The sequence below is a fragment of the Tyto alba genome, unplaced genomic scaffold (genome assembly GCF_018691265.1).
Source record: "Tyto alba isolate M040663 unplaced genomic scaffold, T.alba_DEE_v4.0 Super-Scaffold_6, whole genome shotgun sequence".
Lineage (NCBI taxonomy): Eukaryota > Metazoa > Chordata > Aves > Strigiformes > Tytonidae > Tyto > Tyto alba.
The window spans coordinates 31,052,248-31,072,618 of NW_024881327.1; the positions used below are offsets into that span (position 1 = coordinate 31,052,248).

Genomic DNA, 20,371 nt, shown 5'->3' on the forward strand with positions numbered 1-20,371 from the left:
CCCCCACTAAAATCACAGACCAATTCGCTACTACATCCTTACTTCTCTTAAGCATAGATAACAAAAAGAGGAAAAAAATACCATATTGTCCTGTTCTTTTCCAGAATCAAGCTGAAGAAATTTCAGTTTCTGTAACGTTGCCCTCATATCATATGCCTCCCTGCTCCAGTGCTCTTGAACAAAACCCTGGTGGGAGAACTGCAGCAGGCAGCTGAGAACTACAGCAGCCCCTCGCAGCTGATCGAGGAGTGCACTCAGCAACCCGTCCGGCTCTCGCTCAGCATCGCTTCCCATCACCAGCTTCCCATTCGATTACAAGCTGCCGCACAGTCCTTCCCTAGATACTTTCTGGGTAATGGTGGAATTGAGAATACCAGTGGAACCTACTAATATAATAATTTGCATGTATGGTAATTTTGTATGGTACATATGAATCTGCCTTTTTATTAAACTAACTGTGATTTTTATTTTGCTGTGTTGTGGTGTTGATTGTTCTCACCTGTCTTGAAAGCGGAAAATTTTATCAGCAGTGTTCCCTTGCACACACTTTTAACTTACTGCTTCTTATCTCTCCCCTCCCTACCCTCTTCTCAGGGCTTATTAACCCATCGAGTGCATCTTTGGCAATGATGTGGACTCTTCTGCTCTTGTGATTTTATATATTTTTGGTGAAGTCATACTGTCTTTCAATTACAGCAAAAGCCGCAAAGTGCCAATAAACCATCTTTAAAACCGAGATTTAAACACTGCCTCTACCAAATCGAAAAAACACTTTCCCCACAATTCAGTTAGCCTTCCATTCAGAAGTCTGCAGCTCCTGGTTTCACGACAAACAACATTACACACTTAATTCATTTTAAGCCAATTCTGCTTTGACTCCTAAAAACACACCGGAAAACATTTGTGAAATGTAACACACAATACAGAGACTTTTAAAATATAGCAACAGGATTTGTCCTTATGGCTCTTTTGTGGTTTTGATAAAGCTGCATCGCTTCAAAGGGCTCAGGATATATTACTGTAAGACACCACCACACATTTTGGCCACATGTGCTGACTGCGCTTCCGCTCCTCTGCCAGAACAATGGAAGCCTTCGAGCGCTGAGTCAGCTATCCCACAACCACAGATCCACGGGGACCAAACGCATTCCCTCACTACAGGTTTCTTTAACCATGTCTTATGACTAAGAATGCTAGATAGCTGTGTCATTTTACGTTAAGACTCCTGGAGTGGAAATGTACATATTTTCAGGAATAGTGCCCAAAATATTATTTGCCATGTGGTACACTACTGAAATAAACAAATAAATAACATTACAATAAAATAATAATGGGCCAATTCTGCCATTTCCTCCTTCTTGGGTATTCCCTGTACCAAACAGGGAATTCTGGCATTCCAGGATAAGCTTGCACACAGCTGGAAGGATCGGCTGGACAGCTGAACATTTTGCTCAAGTGATCTGTTAAGTTCAGATACCACTGCAGCATGTGAGTCTGAGCCCACGTATCTGAATGTGTTCACAGGCACAAAGACCCAAATAAATAAGTGAACCTCAATAGTTAGCTAAGGAAGGTCTTTTACCCCAGGACATAATAAATTCTTGGGTCTCCTGTTGGTTTCAATCATAATTTATGAGTAGAACGTAGGCCAGCTTTAATTCTTTTCCCCAGTTTGTTTCTAACATGTAAAAAGCTGTAATATACAGCCAAACAGCAAGAGCTTAAAAAAACAAGAATCAAATATTATATTCTCTCATTGTAGATCCATAATGCCATCCCCATGCATGTGCTCTGATTCCATTCATAACCCAGTTTGGACTGAACTCTAGTTAGAACTACTGCCTGAAAATCTCATTCAGCTGATGTCTCCAGCTGGCATGAAGACTTCCAGAACAGACTGACATGCCTGTGCATATGCATGTGTGTAAAAGTCAGGTCATCGAGGGTTATCCAGGTAAGGAAAATTTGTCACATATGTAGTTTTTATATGATTTGTTAGAAGTGCACAGTCTGAACTTGTGTGAAGGGATTTATCCTGAGACTTTGACAATTTGTATTCTGTAACTTTAACAAGAAATGTACTTATAAATCAGAAACCTATGTTTTGTTTGTTTGAGGTTCCTGGGATCTTCTATGACTCTTCCAATCCTAGCTTGCATATGGATAGCCTATTGAAACACAAAAACTGAAATAAAGGGGAAAAAAAACCCAGACTTCATTTTAAAGAAAAACTTGAAGCATGCCTTCTGCAGTACACAAGCTACCTGCAGAATGCCCGCTGAAGAACTCCCCCCAGTAAAAAGGAAATCTGCACACAAGCAGTGCACTCACTGAAGTCTGTTGTCCCCTGCATGTATCTAGTTCATTATGGAGTTAGTAACACACATGCAAAGAATATTCTGAAGTCCTGCAAGTTTCTAGAAGAGAAACTTTGGTCCTTATCCAGATACAAGCAAATTATATCAAGCTCAGAACATGACCAAGAGCTAATGTTTTCACAGCAGATATTCTGCTGAGAGGAACCGAGACATAGCAGGACATCAGCTGATGCCAAACACTAACCCCAGTTAAGCATGTGTCTTGTTTTGTGAATTTTAATACCTAAGAATAAACTCCAGGAGCACTAGTATTTCAGTTCTAGAAACAGCAACTTTATTTACTGTTGATTTTTATGACAGCTCACTGCATAGTAAAGTAAAGCTCATTACAGTACTTTCACAGGCATTTATTGACAAAAAGAACCCCATGAGGAGAACCCAAACAGAACTTCAGAAGGACCATTTGGAAAAAAAAGTAAAGTGGGAATGACGGTATTGAAATTCTTATCAAAAGCCCATCAGGGTCTTTTAATTGATTTCAACCTGTCTTAGATTAAGCCTTCAATATCTCTAAAATAAGGTGGGGAATTCCCCTGCTGGTGAAAAGCAACAGCAAGAGAGATGAAAACTCACAGCTATTGCAGTATCTTACATTTGCTCTGGACAGCCACTAAGTGGCACTTAAACACCTCATCTTAAACCATGGTGAATCTGAAAACTGTTGTGAAGGCAGTGGGGGGGGAAAAAGGAGTTACGCACTCTGGGGACTAATCCCTTTTAAGAACAATGAAGTTCACTTCCTGCAATGAGAGAAACTCTGTAAGGGCCTGACTATATATGAAAATGTTACTGGCAGAAATGCTGTACAGTGCTCTGCAGAAGCAGAAACACTGCACAGAGCTCTGCAGAAGCAACGCCGCCTTCTCCTACATCCTGGTCCTGCTTTGGGAATCAGAGTGCCTTGTTCCAGTACACCATTACCCACTATTGTGCATTTTGAAATATGCACTTAAACCAGGAAAAAGAAATTTTCTCTTCAGTGCTGGACTGCAGGTCAGACTAAAGCGGCCCTAATGTCTTAACACAACTTCTAGAAATGCCTCTGAGTTCAGTTTCAATTAGAGATCTCTGCAGGGACTGATGTTATTTGTATTTACAGATGCACATTAGAAGGGGGTTTTAGTAGTCAGCAGAGAATCAAAAGTGATGAACGGGGCTTTGCTCTTCTTAAGACTTTAGTACATTATTACTTCCTAGATATATGTCATACTCTGATTTGCATTTTTAGTTAAAGAAAGAAACCCAATTTTTCTAATAGTGGTATTGAATCAAGTATGTTATTCATTCTGAATATGTTAACACATTGCAGTTACAATTTTTCTTTTTATATGGTTTTAAAAGTGCTTCTGTTTCATTTCAAATCTAAGTGAATTAATTAGAGAAATTGGAAACCATTTTTTTTCCTATAGGAACAACGTAACTATCTGAAGAAACAAACAAACAGAATAATATATGAGGTATTTTAGGTGCTAACTGAGCAAGCATCTACAAGCGTGTTCAATGTCATTATTGCAAGTATTTCTGTTGTCTTCAGTGGAACTAGCCTAAGCTTAAAGTGCATACAGATTTCCAGTATCAAAGACTCAGAAGTAACATTTATGTACAATTTACTTTTTAGACTCTCAAAGAAACACCTCCATTTCAGTTAGCCACAAGTTTAGATATAAAATACATCACCAGATATTACCTGTAAACACTATTTTTCACCTTCGTGATGAATGTGGCCTTCAGAAATCTTAAATTAAAAGTTATGAATTTTATCTGTTATTCTTTCTTCCTGTGGAAGTTCTGTATGTTATGATGAGAAGCACAGCATATTAGCAACAAAGCAACTCAACAAGCCACAATACAACATGATTACTAAGAATATAATTTTTAATCACATTCTGCATGTGTGAAACTAGTTTTGTGGGGTTCTTTTAAAGGCTGAAACAAGAAGCATGTAAATAAAAATCATTCAATTAGTTATGTAGAAGGATCAAACTTAGCCCAATGCAAGAGGAATCACCAGCAGCAAAGCTGTTTTTATGACCAGCAATAGATCTCAATTACAGTCACTCTGGGTAAAGTGGGGGGAGGGTGGGAAAGAAAGGAGAAGTCCACATCAACGAGCAGTTTCATACAAAGGACAAACCAAGTATAAACTGGCATTATCCAGTCAATCCTTGTATCAGATCCTCAATGATCAACCTTTAGGGCAGACACGCATATCCATTTAAGCCTGTATTTGTCCAGTCACACAAATCATTCTTTAGGAAAATATTTCCCACAGCCCTTCCCATAACTTGATGTCCACAGAGAGGGTAAAAAAACAGAAATACAGAACAACTGTGTCTACACCAGGCAAGGGAAAGCACTGATTTTACAACAGTGATTTGTAACCATTATTCACTTTGACATATAACAGGATGAGAGATTGTGCTGCTAAAGTAAATACAGCAGTTATATATGCCTCCTCTGCTTTAGTTTTCTGCTCCACTACAGCCAAAGAGCCCACATCTGATGACCTTGAGGGCACAGCATAAATGCCAGCCCAATGCAGGCAAAACTGTAATGAAAAGCTGATTGCATGGAAAAATAAGGAGCTATTTCAGGAAGGTGATTTACTCCATATCATAATTTATGAATTGGCATCTTCATATTTTAATATGGATGGCTTGAACTTGTCCATTAGGACCATTTTAGAATCAGAAAAAAAAACCAAACAAACAAACAAAAAAAAACCCAAACAAAAAAAAAAAAACCCACACCATTGTCTGAACATGAATATCCATGTTTAAGCAGCTCCAAGTAATCTAAAACCCAAGCTTTTCAGAGAAATTTGTGAAGCAGAGAAAATAGAAAGTTTCTGGTTTTACTATATAGCCTTGAGGAAAGATGACTGATGTAGGACCCAGTCCTACAACCTGATTCATGCCAGAACCACTCTTGAGTCTGTCTGGAGAGATTGTACTAACCTACACAACAGATATGGCCTTTGTTTATTCATATATTTGACAAAAGCTATCTTCCCACATGTTTAAAAACAGATTGTATAGGCTTTGAATGTTCTCTTTCACTAACTAAATTACACTGTGTGCAATATGTTATTGTACTGTGTGCCATGAAAACTAACGCTGTATTAGGTAAGAATAATTTTTTTATAAAAATTGTTCCTTTTCAAAGCATTTGTTTTTTTTTCCCTCTAAAATACACTTTCTGGCTTTAAATTGCATACAACTATCCCTGCACCATGTACCCACAAAGTTAATTTAAAAACATCACAACCGTGCATAGTTCATATTCATTATGGCTATTAATTAATTGAATGAAAAATAAAACCCATCTACTGAATCTAGATTAGACTTTCTGACTTGTGTTTAGAGGTCAATAAGGCAACATACTTCCAAATGTTCTCTAGTCTTCGATTAATTTCAGCAAGCCACAGCAGTGGGTAACTGCAGGAAATACACTGGAGTTCCTTTATCATTAATTATTCCTCTTTGTAGTATTGTACATTCAGCTTAATATTCAATACTGCTATAGATCAAACTATTTTCTGAACCCTTAATTCTGTGTATGCAATCTGGGTTTCTAGGCTCATTCTCTTTCTCACTCTGAACTTTTCCACAGACACAACTCACACTTTATGTTTAATTTGCCTGGAATTTTCTGCTGGCTGTGATTTGGTTTTAAGCTGTAGGTCTGACTAGGCTGCAAGGTGATGAGGAGACCCATTCACTTACTTTGTGTGTACTGCACCCAACACCTTTGCAGAAGACAGACTTTACTACCTACAGTAAGGTGAGCTGAATAACTTCGCTGTTACCTATTTTGTTATTGTTACCACTTGTGAAGTTGGGGAATTTAACATGTTTAGTGCTGGGGTAATATCTGGATAAATCATAGCCTCGCAGCTGAAGACCTACATCGCACTTTGAAAAATGTGCAGATTCAACAAACCCTCAAATTTTCAGATTCATCTTCCACACTAACTTATCTTCAAGCTTTTCAATCAAATTTGAAGACAACAGCATCACTAAACCCTTGCAAAGTTTAAGAAGTTGGTCACAGAGGGTTAAATTATTTCTCTGTGAGGGTATGGATCAGCACCACAGGAAGAAATTATTCCAGCTGAGGAAATGAAATAAATAAAGCACAAGATAAATACCAGAAAGTTAGTGCCAGAGTAAGGTTGGAGCCATAAAAAATGAAGAAATTGTCACATGACAGTATTTCACAAGGCATTCAACCCCTCAGGGGCAGGTTCACTAGTACTTTTTAGACAATTAGGTGTATGTAAATCATGGAAGTATACTAAAAGCTTTCCATTCTCATCACCAAAACAGCAGCAGATACAAGACTGTATGAAGATATTTAGCAGCACGCAGGTTGTTCCCATGCTGTTTATGTCTTCTTAGAGAAAGGCTACTCCATCTTTGGACTCACTGGGCAGGTATGCAGTGATTTCTTCTCACACAGTTATTGCAGGACAGACTTCAAAGTCTGTGACACTTTTTCTAGGTGGCTCTGTGTACAGAGGCCAAGTAAGCCTGCAAGTCTCCCCGTGCACCTCTATCTATCCTCATAGCAGTACTTTTAGGATCTATGTCACCATACAAAGAAATGTCATAGGTTTCGTTCTGGACAGACTTTGGAGTACCTCTGGTGCTGCACCCTACTTCCACTATCTGCTTGTGAAAGTACCAGGAAAAATTCTTCCGAAATTACTTCATATTCTCACTTTAGTCTCCAAATTTATGTCAGCTTGGAATGTGACAAAACACCTAAGGTGATCTAGCGAGGTGCACTGAATTGGTTTGGAGCAGAACGCACTTCAATTTTTTTACCTTATCCCCCAAAGCAGCTCAACACAGAGCTGGACAAACATCAACGCCAGCACAAGGGAAAACACTGAGAATGTATATCAAGGGATGGATCAAAAGAGAAAAGAACAGAATTGCCTCTTTTGACAGAGGATAGCTATTAGATCCTCTTACTGTTTCGTCAGATATTACACTTGAATGGCAGTTTAAGACTGACTGAATTGGGGATCCGAGGTCCATCCTTCTTTCTCCTTTAGATAGTGTGGCCTTGCTTCTACCTGACTCTCACGAAGATGTTCATGAAACTGTTTTGTGATCCAATTAGGATGCTGATTTAATTGAATCTGTATCACTTTTCCTTTTGGAATATTTAAATTGTTCTGATCTGCCTCACTGAATGATACCACAGTGTAAGAGAAGAGTAGGGGAAAAGGTGGGAATGTAAAACTCAGCAACCAACAGAGTGGAAGGCCACCAAAAGCTGAACTTAGACTAAGTTGTTAAGAGTGAGCTTCTCTTGGAAGATATTTAAGGTAGCTCTTCTCTATGTGAAGAGGAAGTTTCTGAAGGAAACTCTGCTGTAACTCTAGGGGATGCTTGGATCTTACGGTTCCAATTAGCTATGCTGGACTTCACTGGGCACAAGAATCAGACCTTGTAAGACAGAAGGAATGGTTACTAGTCAGGTGAGCAGCCGTCACAAATCTGCTAATTATGTTTTAGCCTCAGTTCTACCATTTTGTATTTCTGCTACAAACCCCAACAGAAAAAGTAAAGGAACAATAAACAATCTTGGCATGAACTCTGGCTCTAAAATAAGGTACATGTAACGGCACAAGTAACACACAGCTACTTTCAATATTATTTAAGTTGAAAAACAGGCTAACAATGTCATCTGATACAGAATACTATACTTTTGAGATCACAGTGAGAGTTTTTGTTAGTCATTCTATAGCAGAAATTTCTGTATGATTTAGGAGATTAAAGAAATCACAATATAATTTTTATGGTGCTGCTGCTGTAAGAGTGGGAATAGGCATCTCTTTTTACAAGAAGTGATTAATTTCATCTTCCTTGGTAAGACATGATCTCTGACTAAGTCAGGAAACAGCACTGGTGTTTCACAAATTACTTCCTCCATGTGGCAATCACACATGAAGTTGAGAGAAATCACACAATATTTCTTATAAAATGAGGGTGAACACAGGGTCACTTAGATGAGCTAGGATTTCACAAAGTCACTCTAGAGATTGACAAGAGCCCCATAAAGGCTTGGGATAATGCTGCTAGGGACAGAGTCATTTGCCTCTAAAGCTCCCTGTAAGAGTCCACATACATGAATTCTTTCAACAAATCCCAAGATAGAGCTGGTGTAGTCACAGTTATGCTCTAGGCTCAGGATGAGCATAAAGCCTGATTAATTGCGAGAGTATCTAAAGCACAGCTGGTTGTTTGCGTTATATAGAACTATTAAGATTTAGACAGCTAAACTTTGACCTAATTTATCTACCAGACTCTATGTATGTGCATAAATATATATTTGATTTTTCATTTGTTCTGTTGGATTTTTTTTCTTCTGTTTTTTACATTAATTTCTTCAGTTAGCATTTGGGAGACAGGAGAGACTTCTTAAACCAAAAAGAAGTGCTAGCAGTTTGCAATTACATAGATTTCATCAAAAAAACCCCAAAGGTGCATATGAACAGGAGGCAGAAAACAGCCAAATTAAGTTCTCAGTTGTACTGAAATAAGTTCAGTTACCTCATTTTGTTTCAGTGTTTTATGCTTTTTGCAAAAGAAGAGCCACATTTTAATTTCCCTAGAGTCATCAAGCAGTAAAATACAGTAGAAAAAGATCACCTCTATCTTTAAAATTATCTTGCCTGAATTCTTTTAAGAAAGGGAAATGGTGCTATTAAAAATGAGATACATCGTGAGGCCATATCTCAGAGTCTAATGTAAAAACAAGTTCTGTAAGAATCCTCAGTCACGAAGCTAAGCCTCACAACAGCTTTGGAGTTCAGTGGGCCTCTGCCATTCCTTTTATAGATAAATAATGTGAAGTTCACTCACATCATCAGTTCTGTGCAGCCTCACAGAGCGCTAAGTGTTGATTATCTGAAACCAGCTTCTCTAGCACATAATCAGATCACAAACAACATGTAACAAAGAGTACTGCACACCAGGTAATGCAGCATCATCTACTTAAGTGCATAAGCTATTGTAATTCATAAAAGTAGGTGAAGGTTGTTTAAAAACATAGTAACTGTTAAAGCAATTGGAGGACCAAAAGAAATGAAGACCTCTGACTAAAGGAGAAATCACTGTTGTAACCAAACAGCTCAACAACAGGGCAAAGTGCTACATTTTAAAAAGTGCCTCAGGGTAAGGAGATGGGGCTTATCTGTGTCTGCTGTGGGGTAGATGCAGCACAAGCAAAGTCAATGAGCAGGCTCAGGTATCAAGCAGGTGTCCCAGCTCCCTGCAACCATGTGGGCACTGCAACTCTCATGGCAACATTCTTGCAGTCACCAAAAGCCCAGTTCCCGGGCCAAAAGCTATCCCTGATTTATGACACTACGGAATGAAGATTTAGAAGAAGCAAGGAGGCTCGTGTATGTCTTGTGCAGCTGTGATCCTGCTTAAATCATGAGCAGTATTTCTCTATAAAATAGAACAGTTCTATTCAGGGTTTTGCCATTATAGCATTAATAGCTCCAGTAAACACAAGCATATATTACAGGCTGTTATGACAACTTGTGTTCAGACTCTTCGGGGGAAAAAAAAAAAAAAAAAAAAAAAAAAAGAACTGAACTTAACCCTTTCAAAATCTGAACTGCACTTTTTACATTTTTTCATACTCTAGTTCTGCATTGGTCATTGATAATGTCACAGAAATATTTCTCCTTACAAGACATCAGGCTCAAGTTTCTAGGCTCTCCCTCAAAACCTTAAACCTCCAGTTCATATCACAGAAAGAAAAAAGGAGAGACTAGAGACTTTCAAACATTCTGAGCATTTGCTTCACTAACAAAAGGTGACAGTGCTGTCTGCTGACTTTTACTCTGCATACAGGAATTTATTATCCTGTAACTGGGAAGAACAGGTGGATGAGGCACTCTACAGACAGCTAGAAACAGCTTCACATTTGCAGACCCTGGTTCTGCTGGAGGACTTCAGCCACCCAAGTATCTGCTGGAGGAGCAACACAGCAGGGCATAATCAATCCAGAAAGTTCCCAGACAGCATCAATGACAACTTGCCAACCCAAGTGACAGCGGAGGTGATGAGGAGGGGTGCTCTGCTGGACCTCATACTTATCAACATGGAAGGGCTTGTTGGGGATATGAAGGTCAAGGGCAGCCTTGGCTGCAGTGACCATGAGATGGTGGAGTTCAGGATCCTGAGGATCAGGGCAAAAAGCAAGACCACAACTCTAGACTTCCAAAGAACAGATTTTGGCCTCTTCAGGGATCTAATTGAAAAAGTACTATGGAATAAAGGCTGTGGAGGGAAGAGGGTCCAAGAAAGGTGGTGGTTATTCAAAGACCACCTTCTTCGAGCTCAAGAGTAGTCCATCCAAATGACCAAGAAGTCAGGTAGCAATGTCTGCACAGATCAAGAAGGAACCCCTGGCAAAACTCAAACATAAAATGGGAGGATATGGAGGGTGGAAGCAGGGACAGATAACCTGAGAGGAGTATATAAACTGTTTGAGCATGTAGAAACATGGTTAGGAAAGCCAAAACCCGCCCTGAGTTGAAACTGGCAAGGGATGCCAAAGGTAACAAGAAGGACTTCTATAGCTACATAGGTGAGAAAAGGAATACTGGGAAAAATGTGGGTCTCCTTCTGAATGGAGCACAAGAGATGGAAAAGGCTGAGGTACTGAATGCCCTCTTTGACTCAGACTTCTGTAAAACCAGTAAGTTTAAAAATGTTATTCTTTATTTACAATAAATATGAAAGTATAATAAAGGACAGCACAACCTTGCCTTAAATCTAAACTAACCCAGGGCATTATCAGATAAACTAGTGACCAGTATTCCATTTGCCAGCTAAAGCATCCATCAAATAAGATTAAATATACCTAAGTAAAACAAATCATTTGATACACCAAAGAAAGATCAACATAATAGCACACGGAATTACTTTTCCAAACTGAAAATAAGAACAGAAATTACTCTTCCTCTGTAATGTTTTGGCTACTTTGTATCTGATGGAGAGAGATGTCCTGTGACGGTATGCCATTAGCTTCCCATTATCTATCTCTCTCATTCCTCAGTGAAGGATGGGCTAAAGCAAGGTCTCCTACATAAGAACAGCAGTGTTGTGTTTGTGGAGAGTGAGCTCATGAAGGAAACAGCACACCTCACCTACAGTTCCAAACACTTCCAAGCCAACACATTTCAAGTGTAGGACAAAAACACGCCAATAATTTTTAATGTATATAGCTTTCAACAACAACGGTTGGGACAATTACATCATGTTTCTGTGGAACATAAGCAAATGTCAGACCAGAGGCTGCTCGGAACATACATAGGCTGGTAGCTTATATGTTTCATTTAAGTCATCGCACTTCTACAGTACCCCCCAAGCACTCTGGCCAAGCTGTTCAACAAGGCCGCATTCCTATTATAAAGGTACTATCCTGCAACCACAGATTTATTGGAGAGTGAATTTTTCCTCAGCTTCCACCACCACTACTCAACACAGTATGCATAATCCTCATCTACAATTTATCTGTACTCTTCTTAAGTTCCCTGCAGGCAATATAATTGAATCAAGCTCCACTCCTGAGCACCTACAAAGATTACGCATTAATGCTTCAGCCCCACCCTCAGGCAGAAATTACTCAATCATAAAGCCTCATCAGAACTTCCACAGAATGGGGGTGAAGGGATAAGAAACTCCACCATCTGTAACTAGTAGAAATTTACTGAGGTTATATATGAAGAAATAAGGCTCCAGATCCCATATTCAATAGAACTGCTTAGAAAGAGAACTCTAATCCATAAGAGAAACTGTCCCTAGGCAGTGTAAACCCATCCTTTTAGTATTAAGTAGAGTTGAATCATCATGCTTGTTTTCAAGTAATGTGCCAAGGAGCAGTTTGCCAGAAGAGCTTCTCTTATCCTTCCCTGCTTACTGCTATACCAGCAGGGAAAGTGAGCTGTATACTGCTATGATGATGCAATTGAAATAATTATACAAGATCCTACAGAGTGAAGATAAAGACCATAATAGGGCACTGCCTTTTCTTTCACTTCTAAAGAGGAGCAGAACAAAGAATTCCTTGCAAAGAATCCTGACATTATTTAGTATTAATTACCAGTCTACTGATTTCTTCTCTGAAGTGGATATGTTGGTTATGGAGCAACAATGAACCTAACAGGAAAAACACTGCATGTGTTCCCACACCCCCAACAATTCTAGAAGTTAGCTAGACATTACACAGCAAATAAAACATCTCCCATTAACAAAATGCTTTCATATTAAACAGTAAAATAATCCCTCACTAATAAAGTATATGTTCTCACACAATTTGTATATATAAAAGAGTAGACTGAAGTCCATTAAGTGCAGCTGTATCTGCAATGCTGATGCTAAAAGCCTGATCATTCATGGATTTCTGTACTTTCTACCACCTCCAGTGCTATTCCTCTGACTGCATGAAGTCCAAGTTTCTTGTTCTCCTCTTCAAAGGCCTTCACTGTTTAGTCTTCTACTTACCCGCTTTCATCTTAACACACTAATCTTCCTAGTCTACTTCTCCCACAGACATCCTTCTGCTCTCTTTTATTCTACTTACCCTAAGGTGGGGATATACTCAGAACTTATTTGCAAAGCCAAAAAGTACCCTCTACTTCAAATCCTCAGTCAGATCTGACCTAATCTGAGAACTCTTTGTCAAATATAGCCCTACTACAGATTTATCTATGCAGATACAAAGAACTGTGGTTCTTGCAGTTTACAGTATTACTGTAATTAGTAACTGGTTGGGTTTTTTCAAGTAAAAATAGCTGAAATGCAATTATCACAAAAGTTTGGAGGTCCAAGATTGCTGGGTAAAGAGTTGTTATGAACATGTAAACTCTCTGACTAAACCTACCTGGACTACCATGCCTCTTTTACAGAGCTGAGGCAAATAGAAAAACGAGTCCTCAGGAGCAAGAGTACCAGCACAGGAGTCTGCTGAGTCACACAGGCTGCACAGGTCCAATTTCTAAAATTTGTTTCTTCTGAAACTGAACATAAACTGCAGCAACATATTGCCAAATTCTTCATCCCAACTCACTTGCTTTTAACAAACAGCTCCCTGAATTTGTAACAAAGGTATACAGTACACTCCTATGCTTTCAAGTTGGGTATCTGCAAAATAGGCATCGTCAGCTGATAAATACACAAACACCAATTAACTAAAAGGCATTATATGACAATATTCAGGGCAGAGTAACAACACCCTATAAAACATAACAGACTTAGTAGATAGGTCGATTAATCAGAAATTACACTGAATTTAAGTAAAACAGGCAGAGCTTCACTTTAGAAGATAAGAACACTTGGCTTTGTTAAAACATAGGTCCACAAATGTTGATTAGATGTCTACCTCCTAATTAGGAACCTAGCCTGCAAAAGAGTCAAGAGGAAGAACCCTTGCAATCAAGGCAAGTTATGACACCAGCTGGATAGGAGTTTTTGAAAGGACAGATAGCTATGTGAATCTGGGGCTAAATAGTTAAAACAGGCACCCAAAAATTCTGAGTGTTGCCTCCAAGAACATGTAGACACAGCTGAAAATGTAACTAGACACTTATTTTGTTCTCTTTCATTTCACACACGTCTAGGAATTTGACCAAATGTGAAGAAAAAGTACTTCAATCTTTTGCTGCAAGAGAAGATGGAAATGCAAATGTATCGGAGGTGATCAGTGCTGTACACTCACCATAATCCTGTAAAATCACAAGGAAAAAATAAGTGCATGAGCAAACTGCAAAATGCATTTACCAACTTCTATTCAATGCTGAGTTCTGAAGCATCTATTCTTTACTTCTGCTGCCTTACATACATAAATTTGGTATTCTACGTTTTAACTTGACAAGATTTCTCACTTGCATGTTTATGATTTACAACATATTTGCCTTCTAAGTTACCAAAACTGCCTTTTTATCTTGGGGGATTTAACTAAAGCTGTTTCCATATGTTTTGAGCTCTAAGCTTGAGACCACGGATTTGGAACTGTACAATGTTTTGCTATTGGGCAGGCTGGCATAAATCCCATGTGTGGTATATATTCACATAGTACCTCCAAGGTGATTCAGCTCATTTCCTATGAGTCAAGCAAGCAGCATGTAGTAAGATGCTGGTTTCCAACATTGTAACTAGAGTCTACATTCAAGAGGAAAAGGATACGTCACTGTTTTGTTCCCAGTAGGTCACAACATCTTTGTGCCAAATTCTACTCACCTTATTCATGAGAGTTATTGTCTCACATTACTCTCAAACAAAAGAAGAGATCGACTATTTTTAATACTTCTACCTTTTCAGCAAGGACACAATTTGCTCCTAGGAAATGCAGACTGAGCCAAATCTCACCCACAGCGTGAGACATACACACTCAACTCCTTTCTCACACCATGCAGCAGCAAGCCTGCATGTCACAGAGCCACAGCACTGTGCTGTGGCCTCTCTCCCAATCTCTGACACCATCTGCCAGAATTTATACCTAAAAGTAAAGTGCTAGGAAAAGGTTTCTACAGTGTCCTGTGGTTGGAGGTATGCTACATATGGAGGCTCCACTCTACCTCCTCCTCCTTCTGAGAATGGAGGTATCTCTATTTCCCAGTCACATAGGTCTCAACTCAGGAAAACAGAAATTTGAGAGGTCTGACCGCAGGATTAGATAAAGTTCACAGTGGTTCAAGGGTGAAATCCTAGCCCTAGTGACATCAACAGAAAAACTCTCACTGACTTAAGGGCCAAGATTTCAGCCCATATCCCAGACTAAAGTGTTTTTTAAGCTGATGATATTCAGACTCTGATCCTGTAGGAGATTTACACACCTTTCATTTCACATACTGAACAGTTCATATTCAACTGAACCATTAATATCAAGTAAAGTGATGCTTGTCAGTAACTTTTAGTGAGACCCAGTCTCTGACTGTAAACACAACCCTAAGATTTCTACACTAGTGAAAGGTTTCAAACAACACAAAAGCAATTCCAGGGTTGCTTGCTTTGTTTTTTTTTTCTTTTTACTTACTTTTGTCTGATCATCAGCTTTAAATACATAGCAGATACTTTGCTGATTTGCTGCTCCATCCTTTATCAGACAAGCAAAGTAGCTTGGATCATGGCTGTTGTGAATCAGTTTGTGGACATGCTGTGGCTTGTATTCAAACAAACTTGAATAAATCAAAGGATCCCACTGCTGGATTTTCCCGGTGTCTGGTTCACATCGCAAACTCGCTGGTGAAATGTAAAGTCGGATTTGGCTGAGGCTAGGTTCTTCTTTGGAAGACTTTGTACTGAGCATTCGGATCTCTGCCACAATCCAAGGCAGCATTGACATGGTGGTTAGGGAATGCACTGGCAGAGAACCAACGAGCTGGAGACTGAAACTTGCTGAGAAATCACTAGGTGTTTGACACTTTTTAACTTTGAAAGTTATTGGCTCCATTTTACAGTCCTTTAGGGAACCTGGTCTAATTCACCAGTATTTCAGTTCCATGGAATGACGATATCTGGATGGTTCCTTTGATTAAGGAACAGAAGGGTTCTGAAAGGAAAATAAATAGTTATGTAGGTGCTGGAAGCCTATGAAAAATGAACTACCAGTAACCCAAGCATTTAATAGTTTAACATCAGAAGAGACATGATGATCATCTACCATGATCTATCTAGCATGTTTCCCTTATATTGGACCTTACTGTTTCAGATCCAACAACCATAACAATACTAAATACATTGCTGGGAAAAACGTCAGTCCTGATTTAAAAGTTGCTTTATAACCCTTGCTAAACCATCTAGTGAGTAATAAACTCAAAAATGCACATGCTTTCTAGCCTGTGGCTGTTTCATGGGTAGACACATGTGGATCACACTGGCCTATTTCAATCCTATTATCACAAAGAGAACTCAGCTGAGCTATTCTGACCTTCATGACAGTTGAAGTTAGTGTTTGCTGAGACACTTTCACACTTAAAAAAAAAAAAAAAAAAAAGGTCATCTTTCTTGTTTATAGGTGGATGAGTTTGAATTTGGCTACTAACACCACAGAGCTGTTTCCTTAGGTATAGCTTGCCAAGCGATTATGGGCTGTTACCAACCAGACTTTTTCATTAAGTAATGCCCCAGAAATGGTGGGTCATCTGAAAAAGCTAGCAGCAGTCCACTGACCAATTGCTGATAAACCTGTCAGATGGCAGAGATGAACGACAATCCTTACAGCATCCCACTAAAAAACAGGTGATGATTCACGACTCATGACTGCATTTTAAGACCTGTCAGCCATCCAGGAATACTTAATGCTTGCCACATTGATATGGTATCATTTTCATTTCTTAAAATATCAAATGGAACCAAATTACAAACAACCCTGTTATATTCAGTGTCTACTACCACTACTGTTATTACATGAGAGTAGTTTTAGTGACAAAGTCCAATAATTGCATTTATCTATCAATTTTATTTTGCAAAATACAGTCTATGAAAACACATATATTGGGATTTGCTATACTACCATGTTTTAACTCCTCATTTATTGAATCTGGTTTCAGCTGATTCTTTACTTTGTGTGAGATTGATGAGAAGCTGACAGGCCTATAATTGCTGATGTTTAAATACCATGACACCAGTCTACCCTCGGTCTTCTGAGTTTCCCATGAAAAGACCTATTAAAAACAACATAAGCAGTCCCAAGAACTCCTTCCAAAATATTTTTAATTATTTTTGAACAAGTATTTAATAAATGGCATCTGTTTACTGTGGCAACAATATTTCTTGTCTTTGTTCATCTACAAACATGATCAAAAATAGCAGTATTTTTCTCACGAGCTTTCAATAAAATTTGTCCTTTATTTGTCCTTGTAAAAATATTTTCAAACTGAGTTTCTAACACTGTTTCACCTTGTTGAAAATTAAATGAAATTTTAGGATTTAAAAAAAAAATCTTAAAAAAAAAAGTTACGATGGAAATTCTAGATGTGTAGAACATTCTTTTAAAAAGCCTTTTTATAAACCTCTGTGTGTGTGTGTCGTGTGTGTGTGTGTGTGTTATATGTGTGTGTGTGTGTGAGAGGTGAAGGAAAAAGGGCCACAAAAATCCAGAATTTTTATGTCTCATTTCAATTATGTTACAACTCCTTTTCAATTACTTTTTTTTTTTTCTTTCACAAACAAGCAAGAAAACAACCATCTTTAAGATAAATATAAATGCATTGCATCATATGGGATAGCAGATTCAGGAAGCATTTTTACACCTTATCAATACAGACTGCTAAACACAATTATCATTATAGTTTTGCAGCTGTCAGGAATCAAAATGGTCTCTTCTTCTTTGACAAACTATTACAAATTTTTTCTCCTTAACTATAACAATAAAAAATTGTTCAGCAACCACAGGGAAGATTGGATTCATTCATACCTACAGTGGTGTGCAGTCCAAAACACATAAAAACTGAGGTTTTAGCTTTTAGTGTTCTTGTCATCTGGTGGCATACATAATCATCTCAGGATAAGACAGCCTAAGAAAATTCCATTCTCAGTTGAAAATAGAAGAACTGAGCTACTGCATGGATGATGACCTACTAGTCACGTACTTTTTGTAACCATACTTCTCAATTGTTTTCTCCAAACTCTTTTTTTTTTTTTTAATTTAATTAAAGAAAATGCATGTAAAAATACAACAAAGTCATCCTCATTTAAATCAACTTTTCAAGGAAGAGAAGCTTCATTTGGATTACCACCATCTACCACGCTCTTTTACCCCAGACTTACAAGGCACTACAGCCTCAAATAGAAATAAGTATCACAATATAATACATTATTTTGCACGTTAACTCTAAGGACTGAACAATATATAAAAAAACCAGGTTGATACTCTGTCATACTTAAACAAACACTGTATTGCTGGAATGTATTTAATATAAATGCAAAGCTTCTTGGCATTCATCTCTTTAACAAAATAAACACCTTACAAAGTCAACAGCAGAAATACTCCAATATCTGCATTTGTTATTTCTAAAGAAAAATGGTTAATACTAAATCAAAACAAGTTAACTAGAAGTCAGAATGCTAGGGTTTCTCCTCATGTTAAGAGGGGATAAAAGTGCAGCTTCTTAAAGCACAAATTCAGCAGAATCAGAAGGTCTGCTTATCTACTCCACATCATTCTGTGCTACCATTCTGCATGTTTCATCTCCCTTTTCCAGACATTCTTCGTTTCTTCCTCCTGTCATCCTTATCTTAATTTACATGCAAATCCCACCAGAAAGTATACCAATTTCATCATGACGGGGTTAATGTCCCTTAAGTTTACACCAAGGACTACGTTTTACTTCAAGACCACGAAGTATTTATGTAATTGCTTAATTTAGACCTAAAAATAGTTCTGTTCATCTCAACAGGCCTATTCCCAGCCATAAAATTAAGCACACATTATGAGCAAAGAGTGTCTGTGCTCCGAGTCCATCTGTATTTGCCCTGACTCCAACACTCAGAATTTTGGCACCTTCACCCATCTCTGGTTGCCACCACTCAGTTCATCCCCTCCAAAACTTGACTCCATATGTGCTGTACCCATTTACCATCCATCTTCGTACAGTAGGCTTGAACAAGTTCCCTTTTCCTCCCAAGTGTCTGACTGATTAACTCACAAACAGCTCCTTCAAAGCAAATGCTTATCTCACCTTTAATTCAAGAGAGAATAGAAAAGGTATAAAAATAAAGCCGCCCACTTGCTTCCTTCAACTAAACTTTGATCTTCCCTTGACAGCTCTAAGTGCCATTCAGCTCCGTTACTCTGGGCTAAGAGAAGACAGCCAGGCTTTGCTTCGCACACACGCTGAATGCCTCCAGTTCTTCTCCCAGTGCTCACAGACAACGGGGACAACTCCTCTTTCTTCCCACCATCATCATCTTCTGAAGCATCTCCACTGCCCTTGCACTTAGAGCTGAGAGGAGCTTGAATGGCACTCCTCGGCTAACAGCTTTGCTCCTGTCTGAGAAACGTTAGTATTTTCCAAACTGTACTTAATGTTATCACTGTTTAACCTGCTTTGATTTAGCTGTATTTGCTCCATCAGCATAAAAACAGCCAGGGAAACTGTAGTACATATGATATTTGCACAAACCACACTAAAATCTAACCCCACCTTCTATACTAGGAGACATCAGACTAAAGTGAAAGATACACATGGGAACATACATGCACTCTTCGTCTTCAACTTCTCTTTCACTGTGATCAACCCAGACACTTTCACAAGCGAGGAGCAGGCTTAGAAAACATGCAACACTACGCTGATAGTGCTGTTCTAGCAAAATCTGATACTGTGTTTTAAAATGTGTGCGTGTATATACCAGACTCTTCTCCTAAATTAAGTTGTATTCTCATCTTTTTATGTCACCAGAAACTAAAACAGATGCCTTCAGAGAGAAGTGAGGGTGATGGCAGGACAGCATGGACAGCTACAAAAATTAGTACTTCTGCCATTCTGGAACCCAGGTTCTCCCTGCATGAAGGTACATGTCTAAGCAGCTGCGCATCATGCAGGACAGCATTCTTCAAAACTCATCTTCTCTCAAGAGAGCAAAGACTTTATCATGAGGACAATGTATAGGCTCTGTGCCATCCAGTTAGATGGGGCCAGGTCAGCTCCGAGGTTAGGAAGGAGAACCTTGTGACACAGATAAAATAGGCTATGTTATTAACCTGGGAGAGTGGGGCACTGGAAATCAGTTTTTGACAGCTGTGGGAAAACTAGGCAGATTTGGGATGGACTCAAGCTAATACAGAAAAAATGGCAAAGAAGGGAGATAAATTGTTCTAAACCAAAAGAACACACACACAAATAAAGCAGAAACTACAGTGGTGAAGAGTTATCATTCTTCTGTACTGGACTAAATCAAATACTGACATGTGGCCAAAAATTTCAGACACTTGTTCAGAACATAGGTAACTGTTGATCT

At 38.7% G+C, this 20,371-nt stretch overlaps 2 protein-coding genes across 7 annotated transcripts in view; one reads left to right on the forward strand and one right to left on the reverse strand.

Annotated features, from left to right (window-relative positions):
* Positions 1-20,371, reverse strand: part of TBC1D1 (TBC1 domain family member 1) — a 113,491-nt gene that overhangs the window by 90,111 nt on the left and 3,009 nt on the right. For all 6 annotated transcript variants that reach the window (XM_032998959.2, XM_042807660.1, XM_042807663.1 and 3 more), the window contains exon 2: positions 15,447-15,962. In XM_032998959.2, the coding sequence (XP_032854850.1) occupies positions 15,447-15,863 (417 nt within the window). In that variant the 5' untranslated portion in view covers positions 15,864-15,962. The remainder of the gene's footprint in view (positions 1-15,446; positions 15,963-20,371) is intronic.
* LOC122154880 (translation initiation factor IF-2-like) overlaps positions 19,850-20,371 on the forward strand; it is a 44,226-nt gene continuing 43,704 nt past the window's right edge. The window contains exon 1 of the mRNA XM_042807885.1: positions 19,850-19,924. Within this exon, the coding sequence (XP_042663819.1) occupies positions 19,850-19,924 (75 nt within the window). The remainder of the gene's footprint in view (positions 19,925-20,371) is intronic.